The sequence below is a fragment of the Pelobates fuscus genome, chromosome 5, assembly GCF_036172605.1.
Source record: "Pelobates fuscus isolate aPelFus1 chromosome 5, aPelFus1.pri, whole genome shotgun sequence".
Lineage (NCBI taxonomy): Eukaryota > Metazoa > Chordata > Amphibia > Anura > Pelobatidae > Pelobates > Pelobates fuscus.
The window spans coordinates 108,495,437-108,522,693 of NC_086321.1; the positions used below are offsets into that span (position 1 = coordinate 108,495,437).

Genomic DNA, 27,257 nt, shown 5'->3' on the forward strand with positions numbered 1-27,257 from the left:
AGATAATTAACATTTATCCATGTATGATCTGTATGCACAATGAAGTTAAAACACTAACAACGAAACAATAAAAAGTCTCTGAAGCAACCTCCAATATGTTAAGTCTCTAAAAAGGGTAATATGATTTAACGTAACTCTGGCACAAAAGACTATGACTATGTTTACATTAATTATTAAAAGTCTGCCTATACGGTTTTGCTTGAAGAGAAAATTAATTATAGAAAAAATTTATTTACATGGAAATCTACATTAAAGCCATGTATTTGATTTGCACTTTGTACTGTGTTAGCCGATGGCACTCATGACAGGGTTTTAGTAAAATGTGCAAAAAAAAAAAAAAAATTGGTTTGACATTAGTATAGGCCAAATAAAAATAATAAATAAAATATTTGCCTAACATATTTCAAGTGTGCAATACTTATTTTTAACCTCTTAAGGATATTCGGACATTCCATGCAGTGCTCCACAGACTATCTTTAATGCTGTGAGGATGGCATGGATCCTGGGGCTTCAGCCATATTTAGTGGGTAAGGTTTGTAGTGTAATATTGCGTGCGTCTCAACGAGTGCGTGTGTTTTAATATTGTGTTAATATTAAGTCCTTTTCAAATTGGGGAATGCAAGTACAAAATCGATCCTGTTTGCGGACGATGTTCTACTGACACTGAACCAACCACATATCCCTGCCCAACCTCCTAAAAGAATTCACCATATATGGCCAGAACTTTTACTACCAAATTAAATGTATCCAATACACAGGCCATAGGGATTGACATCCCACGAGAGACCATGCATTCCCTTCCAAGCTGCCTTCAGCCATGACTGGAGAAAGGATTATGTCATGCAAAAATACATCACAAACACACTTTAGTCCTGGGAAGGCAAATACCTATCCAGGGTAGCTGCACTACAGATGTCACTGCTACCTAAATTACAGTACCCTTTTTGCACCTTGCAGATTCATCTACCTAAAAGTACCTACAATCCATCCAAAGAACAATTGTGCGATTTATCTGGTCCAATCGTAGGATACGGGTGGCTACCACACAGTTAAACATACCATTACTACAAAGCAACCTTGCTGTCCTCAGTAATAACATCACATGCGGATACCAATCCTCTGCAGTGGGTGCTATAGAATCACACTGGACATGAAGGGAAGGACTGAGATACTTATACTGGATACCCACACACCTAAGGCCCCCTACTCCAGAACAACTACCTACCAAAGACCTACTACTACGAACATGGATGCCACTAGAGCTCCCCTATGATCAGCTGAGCCTTGGTCTCCAGCCACCCAGATATACAACATACACATGACCAACACTTCATTCGACCATAGGGTGTGGCTACTCAAAAATTGCACTAATATCCACCACCTTTACTCCAACAGCAAATTGTTGCAATTTCCAGACCTCCAGACCCAATTCAACCTACCCCCCACAGGGAACTTTTCTCATACCTACAACTCAAATCCCTCCTGGGTAACCAAGCTGCCGCTACACATACGTCACCAACTATGATACAGAGAGAGGGTCTGCCTATTCACAACAACTCTCTCCCCCCTCCCATTGTACTCAAACCTAAACTCCCCGTACACCACTAAGCAGTGGCAAAAGGCCTATACAGCACACAAGGGTAAAACAGCCTCTGTCTCCCATTTGGAACAAATGAGTAAACTGCAATATAAATGGTACATGGTGCCCGAATGACTAGCAAAGATATACCCCAATCTCCCATAGTGGGGACATAGTTGGGGAGCTTTGCGGCAATGGGTGTGAATTGCGCTTTAGAAAAATCTTTCCCTAAAAAGCAGACTCTGAGAAGCAGCTTTCAAGCTTTTAAGCTCTATTTGCTGTTGCATTCAGCTTTTTTTTTTACACAATAAAGTATCTTTTATATATACTTACCTGTGGAGTATCCATATATACAGCTTCTACCACTTATCCGGTTCTTGTATATATCCTTGGATGGGGATTATTCCACCTCACGCTCTTTATACCAGAGCAGGACATTGCTCCGGGTCACGTAAGTAGGATTATTAACTTTGGAATCAAGCTTGGAAGACCTTCTACATATATATCCGTAGACAACGATTATTCCATCCAGGCCTTCCAAACAGTGTGTGTGTGCACTTGACCTATACATATCCCCCTTAGCCTACCAATTGTACTGCACCATAATTTGTCTTTTGCCTTGTATTCATAAATTTATATACTTGATACTGCCTTTGTACCGTATGTATCTTTTGCGCTGATCACCTCCCATATTTTATTTTGCTATACATTTCACAATGGTGAAGGAACCCCTTGTTGGTGATTTTGCTGAAATTTTTTGTTTGATTTCAAGCACCTATACATTCTGTTTTTGTTAAATCAAGCAAATAAATAAATAAATAAATAAATAAAGATTGTGGAAAACATCAAATCACTACTTTTCAAATCATACCTTTTCCAACGTGAGGAGGTTAATTTCAGACTGTAATCGGATTTCTGGTTTACTGCTTTGTTGCTCTTTATAATGCTGAAATTCTTTGTCGAGCAATTTAAATTTGTGTTCGGCTTCTTGAAGCTAAAACGGGATTGTGGGAAAGAAAGAGACACAACTATAACACCCAAAGAGTTAACTTGTACCTATCTACAAGTATAGGATTTAGAAAATTCATAAATAACAAGTTTTAATAAAATTCAGCAACAAATGCATCCATCAGGATACATGTTCATAAATTATCATGTGTTCACCGCAATCAAGCAATTTTATTAAAGGCACCATATAAATGCTTATCTCAATCAAGTGGTATAACTCTTGTTAAATTAAAAATTTAATTAAAAAGATACAGAAATATTTTCTCTCTTTTAATTTGTTCCACTCCAAATTTTTTACCACTGAAGAGCAAAATAAAAGACTACTTAAGGTGTGGCCTCAATTACCTGCTGCTGCAAGCGAAGCTTGTCCTCTTCTAACTGTCTAGCTTTTGACCTTTCCAACTCTATTTGATGCATGCAATCTTCTCGCACTCGCCGAATGGAGTCTTGCCGGTCTTGAACACCACGTTCACCATCCAATTGAAGATCTGCCTTTAATTTCTTCACCTGGAACCATATAATACGTTTATGCACATGAAAACAGGAAGCACAATAAAATGCAGTTAGATTGATTTCAAAATATATTAAGGCACCAATACAGTGGTCTGTAGAAAGAAAGAACAAACAAACCAAAAAAACACCACTCAATGTAGTAGACAACGTTGTTTAAACTCTTGCAATTCCAAACACTGTACACATGATGGCTGATCAGTAAAAAAACAATTAAATATATCCTCTTTAACATTAATTTTCCGATAAATAAAATATTTACTCAAAAAAGAAACTTGAAAAATGTTGGAAGTTATTCATACTTTTAGTTCGGCTACTCTGACAATATTTTTAATTCTTTGAATCCACTTAGAACTCCCACCATAGTAAATAGCCCTATGCTGTTCACTATAACTTACATTTATATATATGAATGTAAGTTATATATATACACACACACACACACACACACACACACACACACACATATTAGATTACATAAAATCAGTGCACGTTTAACACAGCCTTTAATATGTGTGTATAAAAAAAAAAAAACATGTATTGTAACATTCAGCAATCTTAATAAAACTTCCCCCGTTCAGATCCAGCATGTCAACATGTCTAGAAAAAATTAATGAATCTTAGATAAGGAAATGTTTAAGGCACCAGCGTTATTTTCTGCTTTATGTCTGCATCATACCAGATGTCGGATTTTACCAATATGATTGTGCCAAGAACGGAGAGCAGGATATTCTCTCTGACCCTGAAGATTTATGACCGTCTCAATCCTTTTCTAGGCGGAAGAACTTTACTTCGAAGGTAAAACTTTAAATGTTCCATCATATTTAAAAATTTACGAGAATTAAGAGAAGAAAAAAAAAAGGTGGGGTGGAGGAGGGAAGTGATATATAGTGTGCACCACTTCAGTACCAAAGCTATTCTGCTCACTGAATTCATCCCCACACATTCTAGATCAGCTATCTTTGCTGTGTCTGCTGACTGCTGCCTCCCCTGTGACTTGCTTTTAGGGTGATCAAATTCCCAGAAATGCAGGGAAGTCCACACTAGGCAACAGTGAATCATTATCTCACAGTACACAATATTGCCTCTGCCATTGTCCTAAGGTGCAAAATGGAATTGCTTGCATTCATACCTGCATGATATGCAAGGCTCATTGTGATCCTTAAAGGGTTACAATCCTGCTGTAATGGTTATGCCAGAAGTACACTGGACCAGCTCCTGAGTAATGGGGCAAACAGTTTAACGTCTAAGCTTTGAAAATTTTCTACTAGATAATTTGTAATAAAACATTGTGTAAAACAGCGCAAAATACTCAGATTTATTTTTCCTTGTTCTACTAGACACATGCTATGATTCTGTGAGTTACTTCTTTGATTTTTATACAGTATCGCTATACCAAAGGGTATTTCTGTGTTTCGAATTTCCTTTTGCATTCTGCTCATGACTGGTTATAATTTAATGATTTAGCTATGATTTCAAATGAGAATGCAATAAATATAGAACAGCCTTTCTTTCCTTTAGATTGTTTCAATGTAAGGAATATCTATTTTGCAATTATATTGACTTGTTGAGACAGAGCTACAAAAATGAATGATCTTACCTCCATTTCATCACTAGCAAGTTGCCTTTCTCGTCGCTCCAAGTCTGCCAAGGCTTTCTGTAACTGTTCTTCGAGAACTGTGTATTCAACCACCTAAGATGGATACATTTTACTTCACTACATATTTTATCATTACATCACATTTAAAAAGCAGCAGCAGATTCTATACTCTATAGCACTGTAGAGGAAAGCAAAAATAACCAGACATATCAATATAAAAACGAACAAAAAACAATGTCCATGAGCTTGAAAATTTTGCATACAACGCAAGCCTGTAGCTTGTGAGCTTACAATCCAAAGATTATGAAAGGGAATTTATGGTAAGAGATATAGAGGGCATTTAAAAGCTGTTAGAGAGATCTACACATCTATCTATATAAAGATTTGACATATACATATCTTTATTAGTGCTATAAACAAACAGCATTATTCACTAAACAGCAGATTTTGTCTGGATGGACAAAAATCAGGTGAAAAGGACAGAACTATGATGGCAATGGAAAATATATTTACTAAATATATTCATATATCAGACTGGACGAGCTAATCTACAGCAATCGCCTAGATGCATATGGTGTCCAAATTAAAATCAGTGCTTTTGCATCCAAATCCTATTCAAAGTATAGGATTCAGAATATTTACAAAACACCAGTTTAACTAAAATTCAGGGCCAAACTCATCAGGCAGAGTGCACATTCACAAAGTATTATTCACTAGCAGCAAGCAAATTGTTAAAATACTCTCTGTAGTGTGAGGATTAATTATGGGGCAGCAGGTCAAAACATGCTAGTAAGCCACTACGTTAAAATAAACAAATCAATAAATAACCCTACGGAGGTCAACAAGCCAGATCCCTGTCCACCGCCCTGCTACAATATTACGGTGTGGGAGGACAGGACAAAGTTTTCACCCTGGCCTACAGCCGTTGGCAGTGCATGGGCAGCCTAATCAAAATATTATTATGGAAGAGGATTGAATGTCCAACCATGTGATGGCTGGCTAGCAAAAACTAACTGCTGAGTGTTATTTAACTATATGTCTGCTGGCTACTTGCCAATTGGACTTTAGTGAATAACCTATGATAATTTATACAGTCTAATTTTGCAAACAAGAAAAAGTTAGGTAAAAAAAAACTGCCAAAAGTGGTAACTTGTTACAGTAGCAGGCCAGCTGTAATCTCCACTTGATAAAACCTTGACAGTGAAACGCGTTGTGGATATTTTACATTGTTATTAATAAAGGTATTTTGACTACTTTCAATTGTTCGTGTGCCATTTTACTGTATTTTGTTACTATTTTATATATACATATTTTTTTTTTTTACCCGGCACCCGATTTTACTGTTCTAGAGAGGACTACTCCATTAAAGAATCCTAGGTGGGGATTATACCACTCATGCTCTGTACATTGAGCAGTCTGCCTGCTCAATCAAATGTGAGAAAACTTACCTTATTTTACACTCCTGGAATTTTATTATACTGTAAACACTATAGTTGTTTCTTTTAACCTTTTATTGGTCTTCGTATTGAGGAAACCTCTGCCTATCAACATCTCCTCACATGTCCTATAAGTGGGGATTATACCACTGTATGCTATTCATAATAGAGCTGGTTTAAAGCTCTAAAAACCTGAGGAGGACTATATAAGACTTATTTTATCGATGTTGTGTAGTTCTTGAATATATTTTCTGGCAAGTTGTTACTGGTACTCTATTTTGGACATTATTTTATTTTGTTATTATCATTAAACATATCTATTCTGTTTATTTAACTTGTTCTTTACCCTTCTGTTGATATCTTCATTTATACATTTAGATGTAATGGCAATAATAATGCATTGAGTACATTAAACTAATGCAACAGAAGAAGAAAATACAAAAGGTAATTGCTGATCTTGTGGAATCGCCAGTTTCTCTAAAATAAGGTAAATGGGAACTTAACCATTTTCCACAGATCTCAGAGGCAACACAAAATTCTGCAAGCTGGGCCAAAATAATCTATTAAACTGGATCTATTACATTCTCAGCATGGGTACTGTACTGCATTCCGAGTACTTTGACTCTACAGGTACATATCTGTACAATGGGAATGCCCAGATACAGTGCAACGGTTTATGTACTAGAAATTGAAATACAGAATCAAGACTACACAACATTTTTTACTTCCGATAGCCATTTCTCCCTATTTCACTGCCTATGTAGTGATAAATTTATGCTTCTCTGTGCTTTGGATTGTGTATGAACTTTGCATATCATCCCAGTTCATAAAAAGTACCTACCGCTCTGTGCAACACATATGTGCCTTTAAAAACTGCATTATAATGGTTAAAGAAACCGTAAGTAATTTGGTCACAGATGACAAAGAAAATGTCAAAGCGAATAAAAATTTGGCACGCATACCTTTTTCTTTACTAAACCTTCTCTTTCTCGATCTCTCCTTTTCCATTCCTCTGCCAGGGCTTGCATGTGGGCCAATTCTTTATTTTTTAACTGTCAAAAAAAATAAAAATATATAAATGTATATATAAAATAAAATCAGAAGTACACTCCTAATATTTTTTTAGCCTTGAGTACCTGTCAGGATTAAAACTAATCCCAAACTACCTGGGCACAGTCATTACTTGACCAGTTATCTTATATTAAGAGTCTGAAAGCCTGAAATGAAATAGAAGGTATCACTCTGCCCTGCTGTTTTGATATGTGTATCCCACATAAAATGAGCTGTCAAAATAAAAAGGTATGAGAACAGGAAAAATAATTTAAGAATGTTAATCGTGCCAGAACACTAGAAGGATAAAAATCCTAAATGCTCCTCTATCATTTTTTGTACAATTACATTAAAGGACCACAATAGTGCCAGGAAAACATACTCGTTTTCCTGGCACTATAGTGCCCTGAGGGTGCCCCCACCCTCAGGGACCCCCTCCCGCCGGGCTCTGGGGAGAGTAAAAGGTTAAAACTTCCCTTTATTCCAGCACCGGGCGGGGAGTTCTCCTCCTCCTCTCCGCCTCCGATCCTCCCTTTCGGCTGAATGCGCATGCGCGGCAAGAGCTGCGCTCGCATTCAGCCGGTCTCATAGGAAAGCATTTACAATGCTTTCCTATGGACGCTTGCGTGCGCTCACTGTGATTTTCACAGTGAGAATCACGCAAGCGCCTCTAGCGGCTGTCAGTGAGACAGCCACTAGAGGATTTGGAGGCTGGATTAACCCTATTATAAACATAGCAGTTGCTCTGAAACTGCTATGTTTATAAAAAAAAAAAAGTGTTAATCCTAGAGGGACCAGGCACCAAGACCACTTCATTAAGCTGAAGTGGTCTGGGTGCCTAGAGTGGTCCTTTAAAGGACCACTATTGTGCCAGGAAAACAAACTCGTTTTCCTGGCACTATAGTGCCCTGAGGGTGCCCCCACCCTTGGGGTCCCACTCCCGCTGGGCTGAAGGGGGAGGAAGGGGGTTAATCCCTTACCTTTTTTCCAGCGCCGGGCTCCCTTGGAGCTGGGACTCTCCTCCCTCTTCTGATGTCATCGGCTGAATGCGCAGGCGCGGCAAGAGCCGCGCGCGCATTCAGCCTGTCCATAGGAAAACATTCTCAATGCTTTCCTATGGACGCTGGCGTCTTCTCACTGTGATTTTCACAGTGAGAAGCGCGGAAGCGCCTCTAGCGGCTGTCAATGAGGCTGTAAATGAGACAGCCACTAGAGGCTGGATTAACCCTAAAGTAAAGTTCTGTTTACAGCAGAAAGGGTTAATCCTAGATGGACCAGGCACCCAGACCACTTCATTAAGCTGAAGTGGTCTGGGTGCCTATAGTGGTCCTTTAACCCCTTAAGGACCAAACTTCTGGAATAAAAGGGAAACATGACGTGTCACACACGTCATGTGTCCTTAAGGGGTTAAACAGAATGATTCAAATGTACAGAGCAAAACTGCCAACAATATAAGTATTACTCCAATATACTGCAATACAATAATATGATGGAAGTCCGTAATAACAGATCTGGGATTCCAGAGACATTTTAATTATATGTATTCCTTAGACTCATGTATTTGTTTTAAGTGACTCAATCTACCAAACCGTTTTCAGTGGTGTAGCGCTAGCCATAGGATGGACAAACAGAATATCTACCCAAACTAAATGATGATAAAATCACAGGATAGACACTTTCCCCAGTTCCAGGTTCACAACTGGAGCAAAAAATGAATGTGTGCAAGGATAGGGGTAGGTGATGGGAAAGGAGCATCTGTCAATTTCTTTACATACATCATCTAAACAAATTATAGTTTCAATTTAGCAGTTTTGCCAATTGAGACCTAGTAGTGTTAGTTTATGGATGCACGGTCAAGGAACTGTATTGGAATAACACGCCAAACAGCTGCTCAGGTCATGTGATGTCAGCAGATCATTACTAGTCTTAATTCAAACATATCAAACGTTTTGTTTTCCTGCATTGGTAGAACATGGTTGCCTGAAAAATCTAAGTGCTATACTGGATAGAAATTGCCCTCGTTTATTCTCAAAAATTCCCATTTTAGTGAATGCATCTTAGTATAGGTAAAGTCTGCTACAAAAAGTAAGTGATACACAGATTAAAAAGGCTACCTCGTTAATAAAAAGATCCTCTTGCATTTCTTTCCACATTTCCAACTCTAGAGCAGCTTTGTATTCAAGAGTCTCCCGAGGTTCAGGAACAGGTTCCACTGTGCGTGGAGGTTGTGGCAATGAAGGAGCTTTGATAGGTTCTGAACTCTAAAAAAAAATTAAAAAAAATAATATTTATTTTATCTTGATTTTGCAATTGTATTACTTTTAATAAGAATAAAAAATAAAAATAAAAAAAACAATTACAGCATTATATAAAAAATAAATAAATAAAAAGTGATAGCACTCCAACCAATTGTGAAACAGAAAAAACAAATATTTTCCTATTGGCTTTCTACAGATTGATGTGGTATAGTTTATTATTATATATACTTTGAACACCATAATCACTTCAGTTTGTTGAAGTAGCTACACTGCAAGGACAGGGTCTGTGCAGTGTTTCATCTTGAAACACTGTCAGATTAGATAGATTTCACATTTTTGACAAAAAGCCATCCACAAACTTTGATTCTTTGATTAAAGTTTTGCATGTGGCTAAACTCTCTCTCCTCTACCGAGAGCTGCATATAGCTCAGTTCACTAAATAGTGAACCTGGCTATGAGTAAATTGATAACAGCCAGAGCAGTTCCACTCCAATGTTATAAGTGGAACTGCTCTTGGGGATAAAATACTTGTCCCATAAACACAAGAGTTGCTTCATGGAGTGAGATGGGTCTATCTACTAAAAAAGTTAGTATCTACAATCCTATGTGTTTGATACAACCATAAAAAAAATAAAAAGGAAAACAAAAAGTTAGTATCTTTTTGCTTTTGACTTATTTTGCATTAATTTGTTAATGTATTATGTTATAAAATAGGCTGATTTTATAAACATGAATAGTTTCCCTCTAAATGAACTTCGATTTTAGTCGATTGAATATGGTCTGACCACAGTATTAAATCCAACTTTTTTCCACATCACAGAAAGGTCTCTGAATTATCAAACTGCAAGCTTATGGGATTAAAACTTTGTTTTCTGGAAATGTTTTTGCACTGGAGACACCAACAATATAATTAAACCAGGTTTTTTGAAACACCTAAACTGCCAACATTTCTGCTCCTTAGAGATTAAAATGACACTATAGCTTTCAAAACAACATAAGCTTAATGGAGCAGTTTAGTGTATAGATCATAGACCATACAGTTTAGTGTATAGTCTCACGTCTCAATTATCTGCCATTCAGGCGTTAAATCACTTGTTTCAGTTTATGGAGCCTTAGCCACAAGTCCCCTGGCTGTGTATAATGTAGGCCAGTGATGGCTAACCTTGACACCATAAATTGTTTCTGGACTACATTTCCCATGATGCTCAGCTAGCTTTTAGACTCTAAAAGCTAGCTGAGCATCATGGGAAATGTAGTCCAGAAACAATTTATGGTGTCAAGGTTAGCCATCACTGATGTAGGCAATTTACATAGCAGGAGAATAGCAATTCGAAAAAAAACTGAAAATGCAATAAAAGGAAGTTTAAACATTAGATCTCGCTCTTTACAGGAAGTGTTTAGTCACTTGCAGGTAGGTGTGACTAGGGCTCTACAAACCAAGTGGTCCAACTTCTAAACGGCATTAACCTAAAGTGTCTCTTTAAGACTATGAAAGCCTTGGAATCCTCTCATACTTCATTCAATAATTTATCATACATAGACCTCATACACTACAATACCACTCACAGAAGTTATAAGTATCCAGCTAAAAAATAACCCAACATACATACAAAAGAAAAGCAAGCTATAAAAGATCTAGAACAGATCTCAAAAATGATGTGAATTCAAGTAGCAAGTGAGGCATACTTGGCAGACATATTTTAAGCTTTGATGACCTCTCAAAGATAGAAATACATTTATGAGCAATGTTTGAGTGATGTCAAACACATAAACGAGTTGATAAAACAGTACAACAGTGTAAAAAAAAAAAAAAAAAAAGTTGGTTATGAAATCCTACCTGTGAATATTCAGACACCAAAACTTCTCGTACTTTTACAAGTCCGTAGTCTTCCAATGTTAAAACATATGAAAGTTCTGCCAGCTTATTGGATCTGTAAGTAGTAAGTAAACTGCTGTGAAATTAGGAAACGCATGTCATTTTTTTATTTAGATTAATAAAATGAAGACATTCATACATACTAGGATGTAATATATTGCACTGTATGGGAGCATGCATATTTTATAAGAAGAAAACAAGTAATAACTGACTTAACACATACTGAATACATATGTGTGGGCAAGATGACAAAGTAAAAAATTCTAATAATTTGTTTGTGATTAAAATCGTAAACGTTTACTGCAATTAGGAGAATAGAATGAACACATAAAACAAAAAATAAACAAAATTAGAAAAGTGTATCTCACAAAATCTTAACTGCACCAAGAAAGGATCTGTGTAAGCTTTTGCCTAATTTTTAATACCATGCACCTTGTACAACTTTACCAAAACATAATCTAGATAAGTTGCAGTCATAACAGATTCAATGCTTTCCACAGATCCAATGGTTGGTTATTTAAAAAAATAAAATATTCATGTTGCAACTGTAAACAAGAAACATTAATCTGGGTACATTTGTGTATAAAGGCATCTTTTGTTTGTTTTCTAAGCGACGACACAAGTATGGGTTAGTCACTATACAGTCAACTGCAATTAATTAAAAAAAGAGAACATTGCAATATTCAAGCTAAAATTGCCATGCTATGTCTCTAGCCAATCTGGAGGGCTATTAAAACAATACATCTTCATTGAAGATTGTGTACAGGTTATTTCCTCATTTACAACCCCTTAACAACTTTGTTCCCCTAAAATGGTATAATTAATAATCCATTTCTGTCTAGACCTCCACATTTGTCCTGACCCAAGGTTCGCCAATTCTTCCCATGTATACAAATCTTTTTCCTGAGCTATGGCATGTCTATGAAAGTAACTAGCAAGTTAAACAATTCATGCCATTAGCAACCCTCACATTTTCAGGATATCTGTCTCCACAAAAAGTTCTCTTTTCTTGACCTATGGTGTTTGTCTTTTACACTCTTATCTCTAATTGTGTTTTACATGTGCCCTTCTCTGAGGATTGCTAGCTTCAAGGCTGGAATGTTAAAGTCCACTATACTTGCTCCTGTATGTCAAACAATGGTTTGTTATAGCTTTCCATTTGTTGTCCCCATAGAGCATGCAGCTATTGTCTACACTACAGTGTATATAAGAAATAATAAATAACAACAACAACAACGGCCCAGGAAAGGTGCATTCAGATTACTACAGGTTTTCAAGTACGTCCTGGGTATGTTACTTTTGCCCAACATCCAGGGGTTGTTACTGTTACCCAATTTAATGGTACTCCTTTTATCTACCTCAGAAGGATGAAGGGAAGAGTCAACTCTGCCGGGATTTGAACTTGTGACCCCCAAGGGTTAAACAGATTCTACTGATGATGCATAAGCCCACATTCAAAGTGGATCTCCTCGATTTATTAGCATATAACAAAAAACAGGGTACATAAGTCAATTGTACAGCACTTTATAAATAAGGCATTAGTAATTTAACTGTATAAATAAATTGAAATATATTCAAATTAAAGATTATATTTATGTTTAGCCATAGGCAAAGTATAAGAGTCCAGGGATACAAACAAGGGAACAGTGATATAATATACGGAAGAGCTAGAGAAGCAAGCTAAAATAAAAAAGGAGAGGTTATGAGAAGAAAGAACACAAAAAGATAAAATAGGGGAAAGATCCAGAGTGCTCCCCAAGCTACACTTAAACCCGCTTAGATGCTAAACACAAAAGCTACAGGAGGCCTAGTATAAGGATATTTAGCCTCAGAGACCTTATTTTAGTAACGATTCAGTGGTAGCACATAATAGAGACCTTATTTATGCACATAGGTGGACAGCTCTGCAACAACTAAATAAGAGCATACTTCTAAAAACAAAACACAGTAATCTACTTTGAAGATTTAGGATTCCAGAACTCTGGTTTTGGTGTTTAAGATAGATGGTCAGAAAAATTAGGGTAATGGAGTGTCTAATTGCTACTTTTATCTTCCCTCTCATTATTTTGTTGAGGCCAGGTCTGAAAAGTAATTTTCCTAACTCCTGTTAAAACACACACGCAAGACAACCAAACTTGTAAAAAGTTATTTTCAACAGGTCTACGTTACAAAAGAGCTTGCAGTTAATTTTTATACTTAATTGATAAAGTAAACTCTTCATGGTAGGAAGTCAAAGTTGCAAGATGAGAGAACAGCAGCATTTGCAAACTAAAACCTGCCCCACCAGGGGGCGGGGCCTGACCGCAGAGCCGAACGGACGTGTCTCCCTGGGGCTCCCGCACCAAACGACTAAATAAGCCTAAAAATTGCCTGTTCCAATGGAGAAAAGACACACACTGCCCCTGACAAGGCACACGAAACAGGGACTCACCTGGGGACACCACTCATGAAGCCCACCCAGACGGAATCTCCATCCTGGCTCATGCGGCCTACACAAGCGGCTGGCGCAGGGGAGACGGCCGCTCCCCCACCGCCATCACAATCTACTGAAACTATGCAGAGCCCACGTCCCCCCCCCCTATGGAACGGCGGGGGTTATCCCGGTCCGCACAGCCCTGGCTCGCAAGACGCAATATGATCCGACGATCCAAAGAGGCATACTCCCCAACCGCAAGATGGAGGAGGAACACGCACCTAAAATGGCACCCTACCAGCCACTACACGAGCGGATAGACACACTACTCCAGCGCTTCTGGGAGATGCTGGAGCGGCAAGCGAATCAACCACCGCCTGCCTCCAGAAAGAAGGTGAGGGAGAGCGGGCGGGACCAACCCCTCCCCGGGCGCAGCAACGAAACTTGCACACAAAAGCAAGGGTCCATCTTGGCCGAAGGGTCGGGGGGGCTCACACCTCTGAGGCACAGGCCACACCGCCGGAAGGCCACACACCACAGGCGGTTGAAAAACATCAGGCCCCTCCATACAGTCCACCAAGGAAAAGACCCGGCCTGTCAGAGCACCCGAGTCTGTGGCCCAACAGTGCCGACCATCAATAAGGCCTGGAGCGGGGGAGAGGCTATAGACAACCCGTACCGCTGTCTCACACAATGCCCAGCAGAGGTATTGGATGACCGACCCCAAGGCCGTGAACCTCCCCCCCTGCACATGCCGGGCAGCAGAGACATGACACGATACTTACCTAAAGATCACTCTCACTCCCAGCTCCAGCAAACTACCGTCTGCCGCAGCTGCCTTGCTAAGCTGATAGTGGGGAGACAAGACACTCCAACTAGATCATCGGAGAGACCTCCGAGCACTTGAACTTGGACTTACACAATGGTCGTAGGACTGCTGTAAATCAACCCAGATGCTACCTCGACGCGCATGCCCCCGTACGTTTAGCCTGCAGCCCCCAAGCACCAGAATATACGCTCCATGGCAGTGCACCTGCGGGTGGCCGACACGAGAGGACTCGACCAGGTTATACCTTTAGGCAGTTCGATGCCTCCTAGAGGACTTACCCTGCAAAATGCCTGACTGTGCTATACTTTTGTTTTGCTTATTTATGAGTTCAGTAATATTTCAGTCTCACCATGATAGACTAGTTCTGTAAACGTTTCAATGATTTTTTTTATACACTTATCTCCACAAAGTTTTGTTCAATTACATGTCACATACTACTGAAAAGTACTACCAGATTATCTCTTGATTTAAAAACGTGTAAACTAGCAGTAGCTCAAACTGTAGACGCATGTTCAACACTCGACTTGTTACATAATTTGACTCTTAAAAACAAAAAATGTGCTATGTTATCGATGCCATACCAATGTTATAATATGTTTACGAATTTGTCTGCACCAGCTGTCGTGGCAGTGCAAACCTATGTGTTCGTATTATGCACAAATAAAATAAATATTGACAAAAAAAAAAAAAAACCTGACACACACACACACGCTTTCGGTGTTGAAATCTAGGAATTTGTGTATGTATTTATTATTTGTTTCTCTCCTAAAATGAACCCAGTTCTTCAGCTTAATTGGACTTGGACACAGACCGCAAATTAAAACAGTATGATCTCTTTCTGCAACATTGCAAGCAATGGACATAAGAAGCACTATATAATATATATTTAAATTTGCTTCGGTAAATAAATATGGCCTAAATCAGGTCAATTTCTTCTCAAACAGTGACACCTAGTGGTCTAACATTTTACAATCCAACCGAAGAAAATTAAGAAACACCATTTCTTTATAAAAAAAGTATACAAATATCTCTCTTTGAACACTAAGAAACAATACCAAGATAACATTTGTAAGATTATGTAAGGGGAAAAAAACTAAAAACAAACCCAAACAATAATACAGGACAAAGAATAATGAAATTATGATTTTACTGTAATACTTTTATTTGCGTGATTTACTTTCAGCAACACAACATGTATGTAAGGTATATACATTGCATCAATTGGTGATAAACACTCAAGGCTATATGGGCCATTAAAGGATTCCAATATGGTAGTGTCATGATAAAAATGGCATATTATGCATGCCAATGAGTTGCCACATCGAGCCTCTGCATCAAACGTCTAGGAAGCAGTCACTAAATTTAAATTTAGAACATGTTGAAACAAAATATAGAAATTAACTAATGATAATACATTACCCTCCTGGCAGTGTTATAAAAATATTGGGCATACATCAAGTCCATGTCATGTGAAAATATAGTTCATGCATTGAACTCAGAAAGAAGGCAATGATTATGTGCCTCCAAGCATAGGTGTTGCTCGGTTTGGCTTATGTGCTAAAGTCCTGGATATGGGGCTCTCTAACGTTAAATGAAGGTGCAGAACGACATTAGTTTTTTTTTTTTTTCATTTTACATCAAGGAACTGCGCACCAAAGCATCCGCTTACTCTAAAAAAATAAAATAAAAAGTCAGTAGTATAGTAGCCAGGCTACTTAAAGGGGAATGGATGGTGTCCTCTAGGTGACGGTCACAAAGGGGTGCTTGGGAACAGATATTTGCAGCACACCCCTCTATTATTTAGGTAGTGTGGCAGAATTGTATTGAATACCTGCATGTGCTTGTTTCCAGCAATGTCTTCATTGAGATTGCAAAGGGCATCAGCAGGAGTAGAAAGGAGTGGAGATATAAGAGAGGCAGGGATGTCATGACATATCCTCACCTGTTTGTTTAGGGCTTATTTTTCTGGCGGTTTCTGGAACTTTAAGCCCCTGCTCCCCAACCCTTCCACCCCTTAGCTTCACATTCCTACAGGTTGATTTTTCCCATTCTCTAGCTTTGTTTTATTTCTCTTCCTAAATGTTCTCTATATTTTAACAGTTCGTCCAATTAGCAGCACGGTTTTCTACCACACCTTTTCTTTTTAGTCCTCGACCCATACAAGCAAAAATAATGCAAGTGAGCAGTTTTGTGCTTTCTCTGACACAATCTCTGTGAACAGGACCTAAGGCAGGGATATTGCATCTCATCAGATTACAGTCTCAGGAAATCCATAGGTTTTGCATGGCAGCAGTAACATGCTGGTGCAAAAGCATATAGAGTTTCCTGGATGGTAACTAGTACGTTTCAATCATTGTTTTGTTTCAAAGCACTTCATCTATCCCTGTGTCCAGAATAAGCTATGCTGCGGACATATTGCACAAACATATGGTAACTTTTGTATTTTTTTTTTTTTTTTTTTTTTAATAAAATTAGTCAGACTGACACGAAAGTTTTTATCCATTATTGTAGTGATTATGGATATAGGTAATTCAATGTAAATACTTAAATTATTTGGAGTTTTAAACATAAATTTGTGCATGTGTGTGATCTACAAGTCTTACCCTTCTGAAGCTATAACAGATGTCATGTCACTAAAGGTTTGCCGCCAGCATTGGTCCCCATGTGGTGATAAAAAGCTTGTTCTCTCGGATGTTAAAACATTTGAAAGTTGAAGCCTCACTACTCCCAGCAGAATGTCTTTTGCCATTTTATCCTTGTGCCACACTTCAACCAGCAATGGTAAGCTGAAGCAGAAAAATAAACATCAGTTTCACAGTTACTACATTTCCAAAAACAACAAAATGCTTTATTAAAAAAAACTGGCATAATGTCAAGATTACATACACAAAAATAAATTCAGATATAAATAAATCTAAAAGTGTGTGTATTCTCCCTGGGTATGCTTGTTAGTTATTTATACTTCTGCTGATAGATCATACCTGGAAAAGGTATCCTGAAGTTGATTGGGCAAAGCAGCAAAATCAAATGCGCAGTAAGATTGAGGGAGAAAAACCTGCATGTTCTTCCGGACTTCCACTGGAGGGTTAGTCATGATGGGTGCTGCACTGCCAAAAAATGGGTAAGAGTACCTGTCGGAAAAGAGAAATTCATAAACGTATATCAGAAAAGGCAAACAGAAATTACCACTTTTCCATAGCTCTCTCTAAATGTCAGTCTTCTAAACAATTTAAACATGTCTATGTCTAAAGTTTAACTCAAACACAGACAAAACTAGTGCTATAAGCCATTAATTACAAAATCATGTTGTAGTACAAAATATATTTCTCAACATTAAAACTGCAAGGCAAACAAGTAAATCCATCTTAGTCCTGTGAGGGATCCTCGCACAGTGAGGCTTCAAAGCTGGAAAATCTTCATAAAACCAAATCAGAATGCTCGAATAAGAATCCAAAGCGAGCAAAAAGCCTTCATAAAATAATTTTTAAACTTTGAAGCATCATTCGTCACAGAGCAAAGGCGGATTTAGTTTTTTTGCATTGCTGTTTGGAATTTTTCCCTTCTGGTTTTCTGCATTTACAAACCAAAAAAACAAAAACGACTTCAGATGGAAAGTTAAACTAATACCTGTGGAAAAAAAACTCTAATATCTCCTCCTCCCCCCCCCCCCCCCCCCCCCCAACCTCACTATTATTAGGGTGTAAGGGTAGGTTTCAATTTATTTTAAAAAATTAGTGTGGCTAGTGAATTGAGGACCTTTTGGGAGAACATTGTATCCATGGGTAGCGCCTTGTAGGGGCTCCCCCACATATTAAAAGTCACCACTCACTGATAATGGGTGGGAGCATTATGTTTCCAAGCGGTTTTAATTTAGTAGCCCCCACCAGATGTAATCAGGTGTGTACGACTAGGTCTGCTCCCACCCATAATATTTTACAAGTGACTGGTCATGAATAGCGACCAAGACGCTAATTTTAAAGATTTAGTAAATAAAAGCTTCCTTAATGTAATATGGGGGTTTTAGTGACAGCTTTTTTTTGTTTAATTAAGTTATTATTTATTTTATTATTTTAAGTGAAGGTCGACTGACAACTCTCTCATCATTGTACTACCTAGGGTTTTAAGCACAAGTGGCGGGCAAATAATACCCCAAATTATCAATTCACATGCAAAAAAAAAAAAAAACAGTTCTACATTTTATTAATATTGATGCTTTGTGTATCTTCTTATCTATACTTAATATAGGGTTCGTTGCGAAGGCATGGATTTAAATCCATACACAGAACGTATCCAGGTGATTCGCTCAACTAGACCAAACTACCGACCATATTTGGCTTTAGTAAATATGAGAATTGCCATTGTGATTGGAATTGGATTTTGTCCATTGGGCCATAATCTGATATTTTTAGCCAATTACAGTGCGTGCTTGGTTTGCAGTAAGCTTATAAAGCAGGAGTATGTTATCTGGAATGTGACTGACGGATTACAGTGCCCTTTTCTTTCCCACACAATTTTATTTGAATCTTAACTAAACAGCCGTACAAATTGAATTGTTGAAATATTTAAAGAAAGCCAAAATACCTCAGCATGCAGTTAATAGGAAAGGAGACATCAGTGTTGAGGATACTTCTCAAGTCTATTGAGAAACAGAAGTGATGTGCTGCCGGTGGTACTGCGATTTTCTGTCCTGAAGTAGACTCAGAAGCAGACCTAGAAAGCTGTGAGTTTGTCCGAGTAGCAGGACGTTGACTATGGTCACCTAAAAAAAAAAATGAAAAAATTATATATAACTTTGAATGAGACAAAAATAAATCCACAAACATTTACTAATGAATACATGACAAAATTAGAGTTTTAGTGCCAACACTATTCTTCTCACTATGGCATTTGACTTTCATATACAAACTCTTTACAGACTTTTTTTCCCCCCTTATTGAGCTTCTTATTTTGGAGATGTTCTACAAAGTGTTTCACCTAAATATTTAAGAGCCTGGGCTATAGGAAAAAAAAACAAAAAACCCCACGTAAGCATTATGTCTAAACACAATCTATTACCTGAAGCAAGGCAATCGGATGGTACTGGAGACTTTGAAGTGACTTGTTTAGAAGATGCAAGCGCCTCCTGCAAGTCTTGATCTGATTTTAAACTTTCAATTTCACTTTCTGTGGCATTGTCTTTTGTTGGTGGAGAATCACTAAACAGTGCAGGTTTAGCTGGGAAGACACTTGGACCTTCATTTGAAACTGGAGACTTTGGAGGTGCGGTCGATACAATCTTTTCCGTACCATTTTTTTCAATATCGTCTTTCTGCTCATGTACAGTCTAAACATAATAATAAAGAATCAGACCAGAAAGAAGGGGAAAGAAGTCAAGTTAAATGAAACAATATTAGCGATTACTGTGAAAGAACACTTCATTTGCAAAAAAATACATTTCATTTGACCGAGCTTTCATTTGAAACTTCTTTTCTGTGCACACCACTTACTGTTTAGTCTTGCATAATACTGCTCAAGATGGTATTTGTTTTATTTCAATATTAAAATACAAATTGCTTTTTTTTTTTTTAATATCTTTTTATTACAATGTATTTTATAATAAATAGACACGTGAGCTAGAGATTCTTTAGCCATATAATAACAATACCCATTGCAAAGTCACCTGCTGTAGAACTTCCTTCTGGAGAGCGACTGAGACTCCAATGGTAGGTGAAATTTCTACTTGCATGGATGGCAGGTTTTGTTTTGCACGATTAGGTGGCTTGAGAATGAAAGCACCTTCAATAACCACTGGGTGGTGCTCTATTTCTGTGCTGGCTCTCTTCAGCAATCCAGTTAAAGATATATCTGTACTTCCAAGAGACTGATCACCGCAACAAAGATGTATCTAAATAAAATAAACCAATTAAATACACAACAATCAAATGTAGTGTTCTAAAGAGTCTTTCAAGGAACAATGTATTTGGGATTCATAAAATCAATGCAATTAAAAACGAACACTAAAGTGTTCCTAGCACTATAGTTCTAAATGTGATGTTTAGGTGTCCAGCCCTCCCCTTGCTCCCAGTTAAAAAGATGTCAAACATCTTTTTCCAGCGCCGTGCTGGTCTCGCACCGCTCCACCTCCTTGGCCATCATCAAATTGGACGATCCCAGCCAAGCCAATGCTTTTTGCCATTTGAGTGACTGCCACTAGAGATGTCCCTAGGCATTTTTTCTCTGAAAATGCAATATTTACATTAAAAAGCCAGCAGAGACAGACTGTAGACAACCAGAATAGCTACATTAAACTGCAGTTTTTCTGGTGACTATAGTATACCCTAAATAATTTTTAACTTCGTTTCTGTCTTACTATGCCAACTGTTAATTTCTATTAATTAAATGCAAATTAAAGTGCAATTTTACCTGGTTTACACCTGCTTAAGAAAGGGGCAAGCTCAAACAATGCACGGTTGTGTATGTCAACATTAAAGTAAACCTGTTTCCAGATTTTAATCATTACTAAAAATAAAAGATTGCATGTACTAGAGCATCTGTGTTTTTTATTTTGCAATGCATATACAAGTAAATAACGCTTTACAAGGCATCTTATGGCATAACCTTGCTCTGTGGGGCAACCATCTTTAAGTTCTCTTAGGTCACTAACTATGCAAATTTTAAGTGACTTCAACTTGAAGTGATTTGTGAATGGAGCGGGTCATATCCAGGGAAGATTTTTCCCCTCTTCTTTTAGCTCCAATGGAAGGTGTGCTGTGCTAGCACTGCAATCGCGTGCCAACTGCTTCATCACAGAGGCTTCTCAAAGAGAAGCTACTGATTGAGTATTCTCCAGCCCTCCACTTTTTCGGTCTGTGTTGGGGGAAAAGGAGAGGGTTTGCAAAGGCTGTAGACAAGGAATCTTCAGCTTTTAGAAGCTTAGATTATTGAAGTTGCTAAAATCCCTTAAAAAAGTGTTATGTTGGAGGATGCACCATTATTGGTTAACATAAGATTACAACATGAAAACTGAAGATGGCCATTGCATATAAACATCAATAATACAATATTTCACAAGCTTCTTACCTGAAGATTAGGCTGAACAGAGAGATACATGGTAAGCACTTCTAAACTGCTCCGTATTCTAACAGATGCTCTCTCAGGCTCAAAGTTTGGATTGATTAAATCAGTGAATGGTTCATTTGTTACGTCATTTCCCAACAAAGAGTAATAGAAGAAAAAATCTGGTTGTGGTTCTGGAAGCCTTAAATTACTTGGAATTAACTGGAAGACAAAATACAATCCCAAATCAGACAAAACATAAGGATAATAATTACAATATCAATATACTTTTATGAAATGTGCACAAAGTACACAAATGTATCACTTATCACGTGGAGATAAAGTCACGTGATCTATGCCCACGACAAGAAAGTTCCGGCTAACGTGAGATATCTTGTAGGTGTCAACAAAACCACCATTCTATAATTTCTATCAATAATCAAAACGCAAAGACAGCTCGACAAGCAACATGGTATTTAAGTGTGTTGAGTGGTCATTTACAGACTCTCAGAATAATAAACATATATTAAAAAACAAATAAAAAAAAAAAAACAGACAGATATTATAAGTTCTTATCTACCATTCTGTTCAGTGAATTATTTTGTTGTTGTGGCAATTTTTGTATTTTTGACGTGCATCGATATTATACATACTCAAGATAATAAACCGTATAGGTAATCCAGCAAACAGCACGTAAAACTAAATGTTTTAGAGTAAAGACAAGATTTACACAATGCATAAAAATTGGGACAAAGAAAGAAGGTAGATTATAACATTTCCAGTGGATGTTTAAAAAGGCAAGATTAGTTTTAAACAGTCAAAATAAACAAATGTAAAAATTGGTAATACACTCAATGAGACCCCCACAATAGACAGTTGGTAAACAAGACCCCAAGTAAGCAAGGTAGTAGTAGATGGATGGAAGCAGAACAAAAAAAAAAAAAAAAAAGAGTGGCTTAAAACAAACATTACAGGACATGAAAGCATCGGGACTGTGGAGAGTCTGCCATCAAGAGTCTTGGTCTCTCATTAACCTATACCCCTCTGGCGTAGTCTGTAGCCACTTGCTGTGGTTCAGTGGTCCCTGTGGTGAAGTGTTCGTCAGGTAAAATGTCCCATTTGAAGGCCAATGTAGCAGACAACACAGATATGGAAGTGGGCCAAGTGGCTGCTTTATTCACGCCTCAGTTATAGTAAAGTTTGGCCTTTTAGAGTTGGGGAGTGATGAATGGTTGCTCATACTCTCCACCACTCCAACATACCATTGGTGTCTCAATCTTGTGCGGTCTGTATAAATCCAGATATCTTCTCACTGCTCCGTCTTGAGTGAGAGACCCAGAGGAGCCGTAGTCGGTGCAGCATGGGCCGCGATTTGCACACAATCTGCCAACTTCTCCCAAAAGGCTTAAAAAATCCTGGTTAGCCGATATCACTCTCCACTGTTGGGGTTGAAAGAGCACACGGCAGCCACATTTGTGCTTGTCTTGTGGTGTCACCTTAACATTTGTGCTGCACGTCCTTAGCTTTCCAAAGGGACCTCTAGGGTGTGGACTGGGATCACTCCTACTAGTCCAAAGGGTGGGGCGGGAGACAGGGCACCAGTCAGCAAGGGACTCCGCTCAGGCTGTTCCCATTTTTCCTTTCTCGGTGCACACAAGGCTGCAAAACGCTCGGAGCTCCCTCCAAACTAGTGTCGACTACATACACCGCTAGTCGCTGGTAGGTGGGTCGAACCCAAGCTAGGTTAGCTTCTGTGTTGATTTAGGGTGCATTAATGTCCAGTAATGATCCCAAGAACCTTGATTTTGTCTGTAGTTGCCCAGAACTCAACGAACAGGTCTTGCAGGCATGGCAGTCAGGCCCACCCTCCTGTTCAACAAACTTTAATCAAACATAGGAGACTACTGCTTGCTCTAGCAGGCAATTAACAGAGCAGGAGATGAGAAATTATAAATTAAACACTATGTGCAACAAGGGAAGCTAAGAATTTAAAGTGTGTAGGGAGACTAAGTCACAGGCGGGGGAGATGTGGCTGAGGCTCCAGAAATAAACTAATTTAACTCCAAAATGACAGGAAATTAAGAAATGATACTGCAAAGTCATAATCTATAGACCAAAACCACTTAATTAAGCTAAAGCTCTTTTTGTGCTTTGAGTGCCCGTTATGGTAAATTCGTTGTGAGTTCTTACAAATTTATTTTCTAATTTCTTGACATCTAGTAAGGTTTTATTTCTTTTATTTTTGTCTCTTAGAATACCCCTGTATTGGAATAGCTTATTGTATGGGTTTTCTATGATTCTTTTTCCTCCCTAAAAAAACAAAACAAAAACAAAAAACACTATCTTCTCTTTAATGAAGTGTACACTTTATTTTCATTTTGACTACATCGGCTACATTTAATCTATGGGCCCGTCCCTCATTCTGCTTTTCAGGTATTTTTCAAACGTTCTGGAACATGAAGTAACTGATAAACTAATCCAATTTCTATTTTCAGAACAAAGAAATGTGTTTAAAAAAAATAAAAATAAAAAAAACTCTGAAGGTCTAAACACTGTGCTTAATACAGCAGCCAAACACTGTAAAAACACAAGAAGTATTAGACAGGACATGCTGGAATGAGTACACAGTACTACCTGAAACAAATGCCGCTAATCGATATTTTGATGCCCAGGTTCCAACCTTGGTTATAGAGGTTGAAACACGTATCCATATCAACAAATTAAATGTTGTAAAAACATTACAATAGCAAATATAGAAAACAAAGTTCCCAATCATCCAAGAATAACAATAAGTTTACCTGTTCTAACTGTGTCGCAAAAGCCACTGTTACAGAAAGTACAAAGTAGTCCCTACAGTAGTCAGCTGGTCCAACCTGATGATATCCCTCTGTTTCATTCAGAATAGCAACAAGACTCTTTGGATCTATACCAGACATATCTCTGGGCACTACAGGAAAACAGAAGTAACATTAAGATGAAAATTAATATTTTGAATAGTTCAACATTATTTAATTTTTTTATTTGCACTTTTACAACACACAAAAAAAAAAGGGACTTATCTATGCAGTTATTAAAAGTAAATCGAATTCTAAAAATGATAAGCAGATAACACTGCAGGCATATTAATCCAGTGTTCTAAGCCAGTCATTGCTGCCCAGAGTTAGTGAATGCCTCAATGAAACCTCCACCTCAACCCAATAAAATATCATACATTTAATGCTTCTTGGAGGAGCTTCCTTTGCTTTAAATCCCTCCACAGCCGGTTTGGTGTCTGCTTCCAAAGTAACACAGAGTTGTATTTCAGGTTTCAATTTTGTATATTTACTGCTTAATAAAGAATGCCATTTTGGTGCCTGTAAACAGAGATAACAATGTATTAAATTTACAATCTTAGGCTTTAGAACATGTAGGTTTGGAATCATGGATAACATGCATAATTATAACATTTGTCATTTATTTAACCAAGTACTTAATTCTCAATGTTATTCCTCAGTGAGGCCCATTGTACAGTAAAGTGCAAGAAACATACAAATGTAATGGTACATTTCCAATAAGCCACCCACCAGCAGAGTAAAAGAACTGTGTGCATGAAGAATCTTCAGCATTACTTAGAGATCCCGTGTTCTGGTGTCATGTGGTAGTTTTCACCATGTTGCTGCTTGCAGTGCTTAGTACATAGATAATGGCCCTCTCTTTAGAATGGCTCACACAAATTACAGCCTGGCAGGTTGATGGCTGTCTCTTGTAAAATGACTGACAAGCTCGCTGGAGCAATAAGCTTGATGAACCTGTCAAGTGTTCATCAAGATGTTTTATTCACTAAACTCTGAATTGTACCATATTAAAATCTGAAGAGCAAAATAGGTCAAAACAGCCAAACAGTGACTACAACAGAGTTTTAATATATTTCCAAATCTTCTATTTTGACCTAAAGTTTGCAATTTAGATTTGCTACAGTTCCGAGTTGGTAAATAACCCTGTAAGACTGATTTAAGAGTAAGCACACTCACCTGCTTTTAAAAATCAGGGAGTATGATCCCAGAATAATGCAGCCACTCTAGGAGCATATTGTAAAGGTGCACCACTAAGTACAAATATCAGAAGCCACTAAGAAGGTACTGAGGATTCTAAACAGCTGCAATACTTGGAATCAAAAGGAGGGTTTCTAAATGAAGTATACAGAAATTACATATAGGAGCCAGCGTGGAAACTACATTTGTCAAGATTCCCCAGAAATACGAGCGTTTTTTGCCGAGACTAGTGTAAATTACTCTAAAAGCATCTTTGAGTGCTTCAACTAATTGTGCGAATTGAGCACAGTTGGCAAAACGTTAATGGAAACTTCAAAAAGGGCCAGTCGAGACACCATAAGCACTTTACATTACTGCAAAGTGCATATGGTATCTTGAGCCGACTCATTTCTGAGGGGGACTTGGTGGCAGCGCTTTGTATAAAGCATGCTACTGCTCTCAATTAGGCAGCCAATGTCAATGTTGTCTTTATGATGTGTAAAGTGTACACACAATGCATGAACAATATGGAAGGTTTTTGCTTTTCCTCACACTGATATGCATTGTATAATGCAAATTAATTATAACAAGAAGAAGAATCCTTATCTCAGATTAACAGAATAACATCTGATTTTAACATTACAAAGTATGAAAAAGTTATGTTTGCAAGTCATATCAATAGTAAAATTAAGATTACTTGTTTTGTCTCTTGAGCAGCTCTTAAGTCTAGTATCACATAGCCAACAGACTCTTTAGCAGAAGTCAATGTATCCAGGGCGTAGCACTGGAGTTTGATGGGAGTTCGTTGAAGTCTATTAAAAGAAAATAAAGAACATACAACAAAGACTGTTTGTTAAGATAAACTTAGCTGACTTCTAAACTACATTGTTTACACCCCCACCCCCCACACACACACATACACAAAACAAAACCTACAGTTTAAAAGAACAGCAACACACTAGTGGTTTGCTTTCTGAAATTATTTTACCAAATCTCATCAGTAGGAACTGAATTGCAGAATAAGCTGCATTAAAATGAATAACTATTATTTTCTCTTCCACACTCATTAAGAGAAGGTGAAAGATGAGACATAGCACACATTATGGGAAGAATTACTGCTATCCTCTACTTTTATAAACATCTGGTCATTGTTTAGCAGAATAAAACATATTGCTCCTGCTCCAAAAATGTAGTTTAGTAAATTTTCTTTTCCCTCCCTTACGAAATACGTGTCTATGGTGCAAAGAGTGGTTTAGTAAACATGCTGATTCAGCACTTTAGAAAGACATGCTCATGTTTGTGTCAAATATTACCTGAGAGAAAAGCCTGTGAAATTCACGTACACACACACTTACTTCCAGGTTTCTAGCTTCCAGATGTCTACACTAAGAAGCAGGGGAGCAACAATTGAGCAAATAATTGTTGCCCTATTACTGTCGAAGAATAGGCTAAGCATATGCTATAAAACCACTCAGTAGGTTTTTTTCCAGACACGCAGTTTACTACTGAGCAGCAGTTCCACTCTTTAGAAAATGCGTGAATTGCTGCACCGTGACTGCTCCAAGTTTATGGTTCAAGAAAAAGTTAAAAGCACAACCCCACATGCATGCAGCTGTGGTTCCTTTACAGAAGACTAAAGGAACCTGCCAGAGG

General features: G+C 37.9%; 1 protein-coding gene across 1 annotated transcript in view; it reads right to left on the reverse strand.

Annotated features, from left to right (window-relative positions):
• CEP120 (centrosomal protein 120) overlaps positions 1–27,257 on the reverse strand; it is a 60,765-nt gene that overhangs the window by 18,841 nt on the left and 14,667 nt on the right. Inside the window, exons 3-17 of the mRNA XM_063456945.1 lie at positions 26,302–26,416; positions 24,806–24,947; positions 24,393–24,541; positions 21,619–21,816; positions 20,219–20,443; positions 19,615–19,882; positions 19,141–19,318; positions 17,541–17,690; positions 17,163–17,345; positions 11,279–11,372; positions 9,298–9,444; positions 7,096–7,185; positions 4,698–4,790; positions 2,933–3,094; positions 2,451–2,573 (exon numbers count right to left, since the gene is read on the reverse strand). Coding sequence (XP_063313015.1) covers positions 2,451–2,573; positions 2,933–3,094; positions 4,698–4,790; positions 7,096–7,185; positions 9,298–9,444; positions 11,279–11,372; positions 17,163–17,345; positions 17,541–17,690; positions 19,141–19,318; positions 19,615–19,882; positions 20,219–20,443; positions 21,619–21,816; positions 24,393–24,541; positions 24,806–24,947; positions 26,302–26,416 — 2,317 coding nt within the window. The remainder of the gene's footprint in view (positions 1–2,450; positions 2,574–2,932; positions 3,095–4,697; positions 4,791–7,095; positions 7,186–9,297; positions 9,445–11,278; positions 11,373–17,162; positions 17,346–17,540; positions 17,691–19,140; positions 19,319–19,614; positions 19,883–20,218; positions 20,444–21,618; positions 21,817–24,392; positions 24,542–24,805; positions 24,948–26,301; positions 26,417–27,257) is intronic.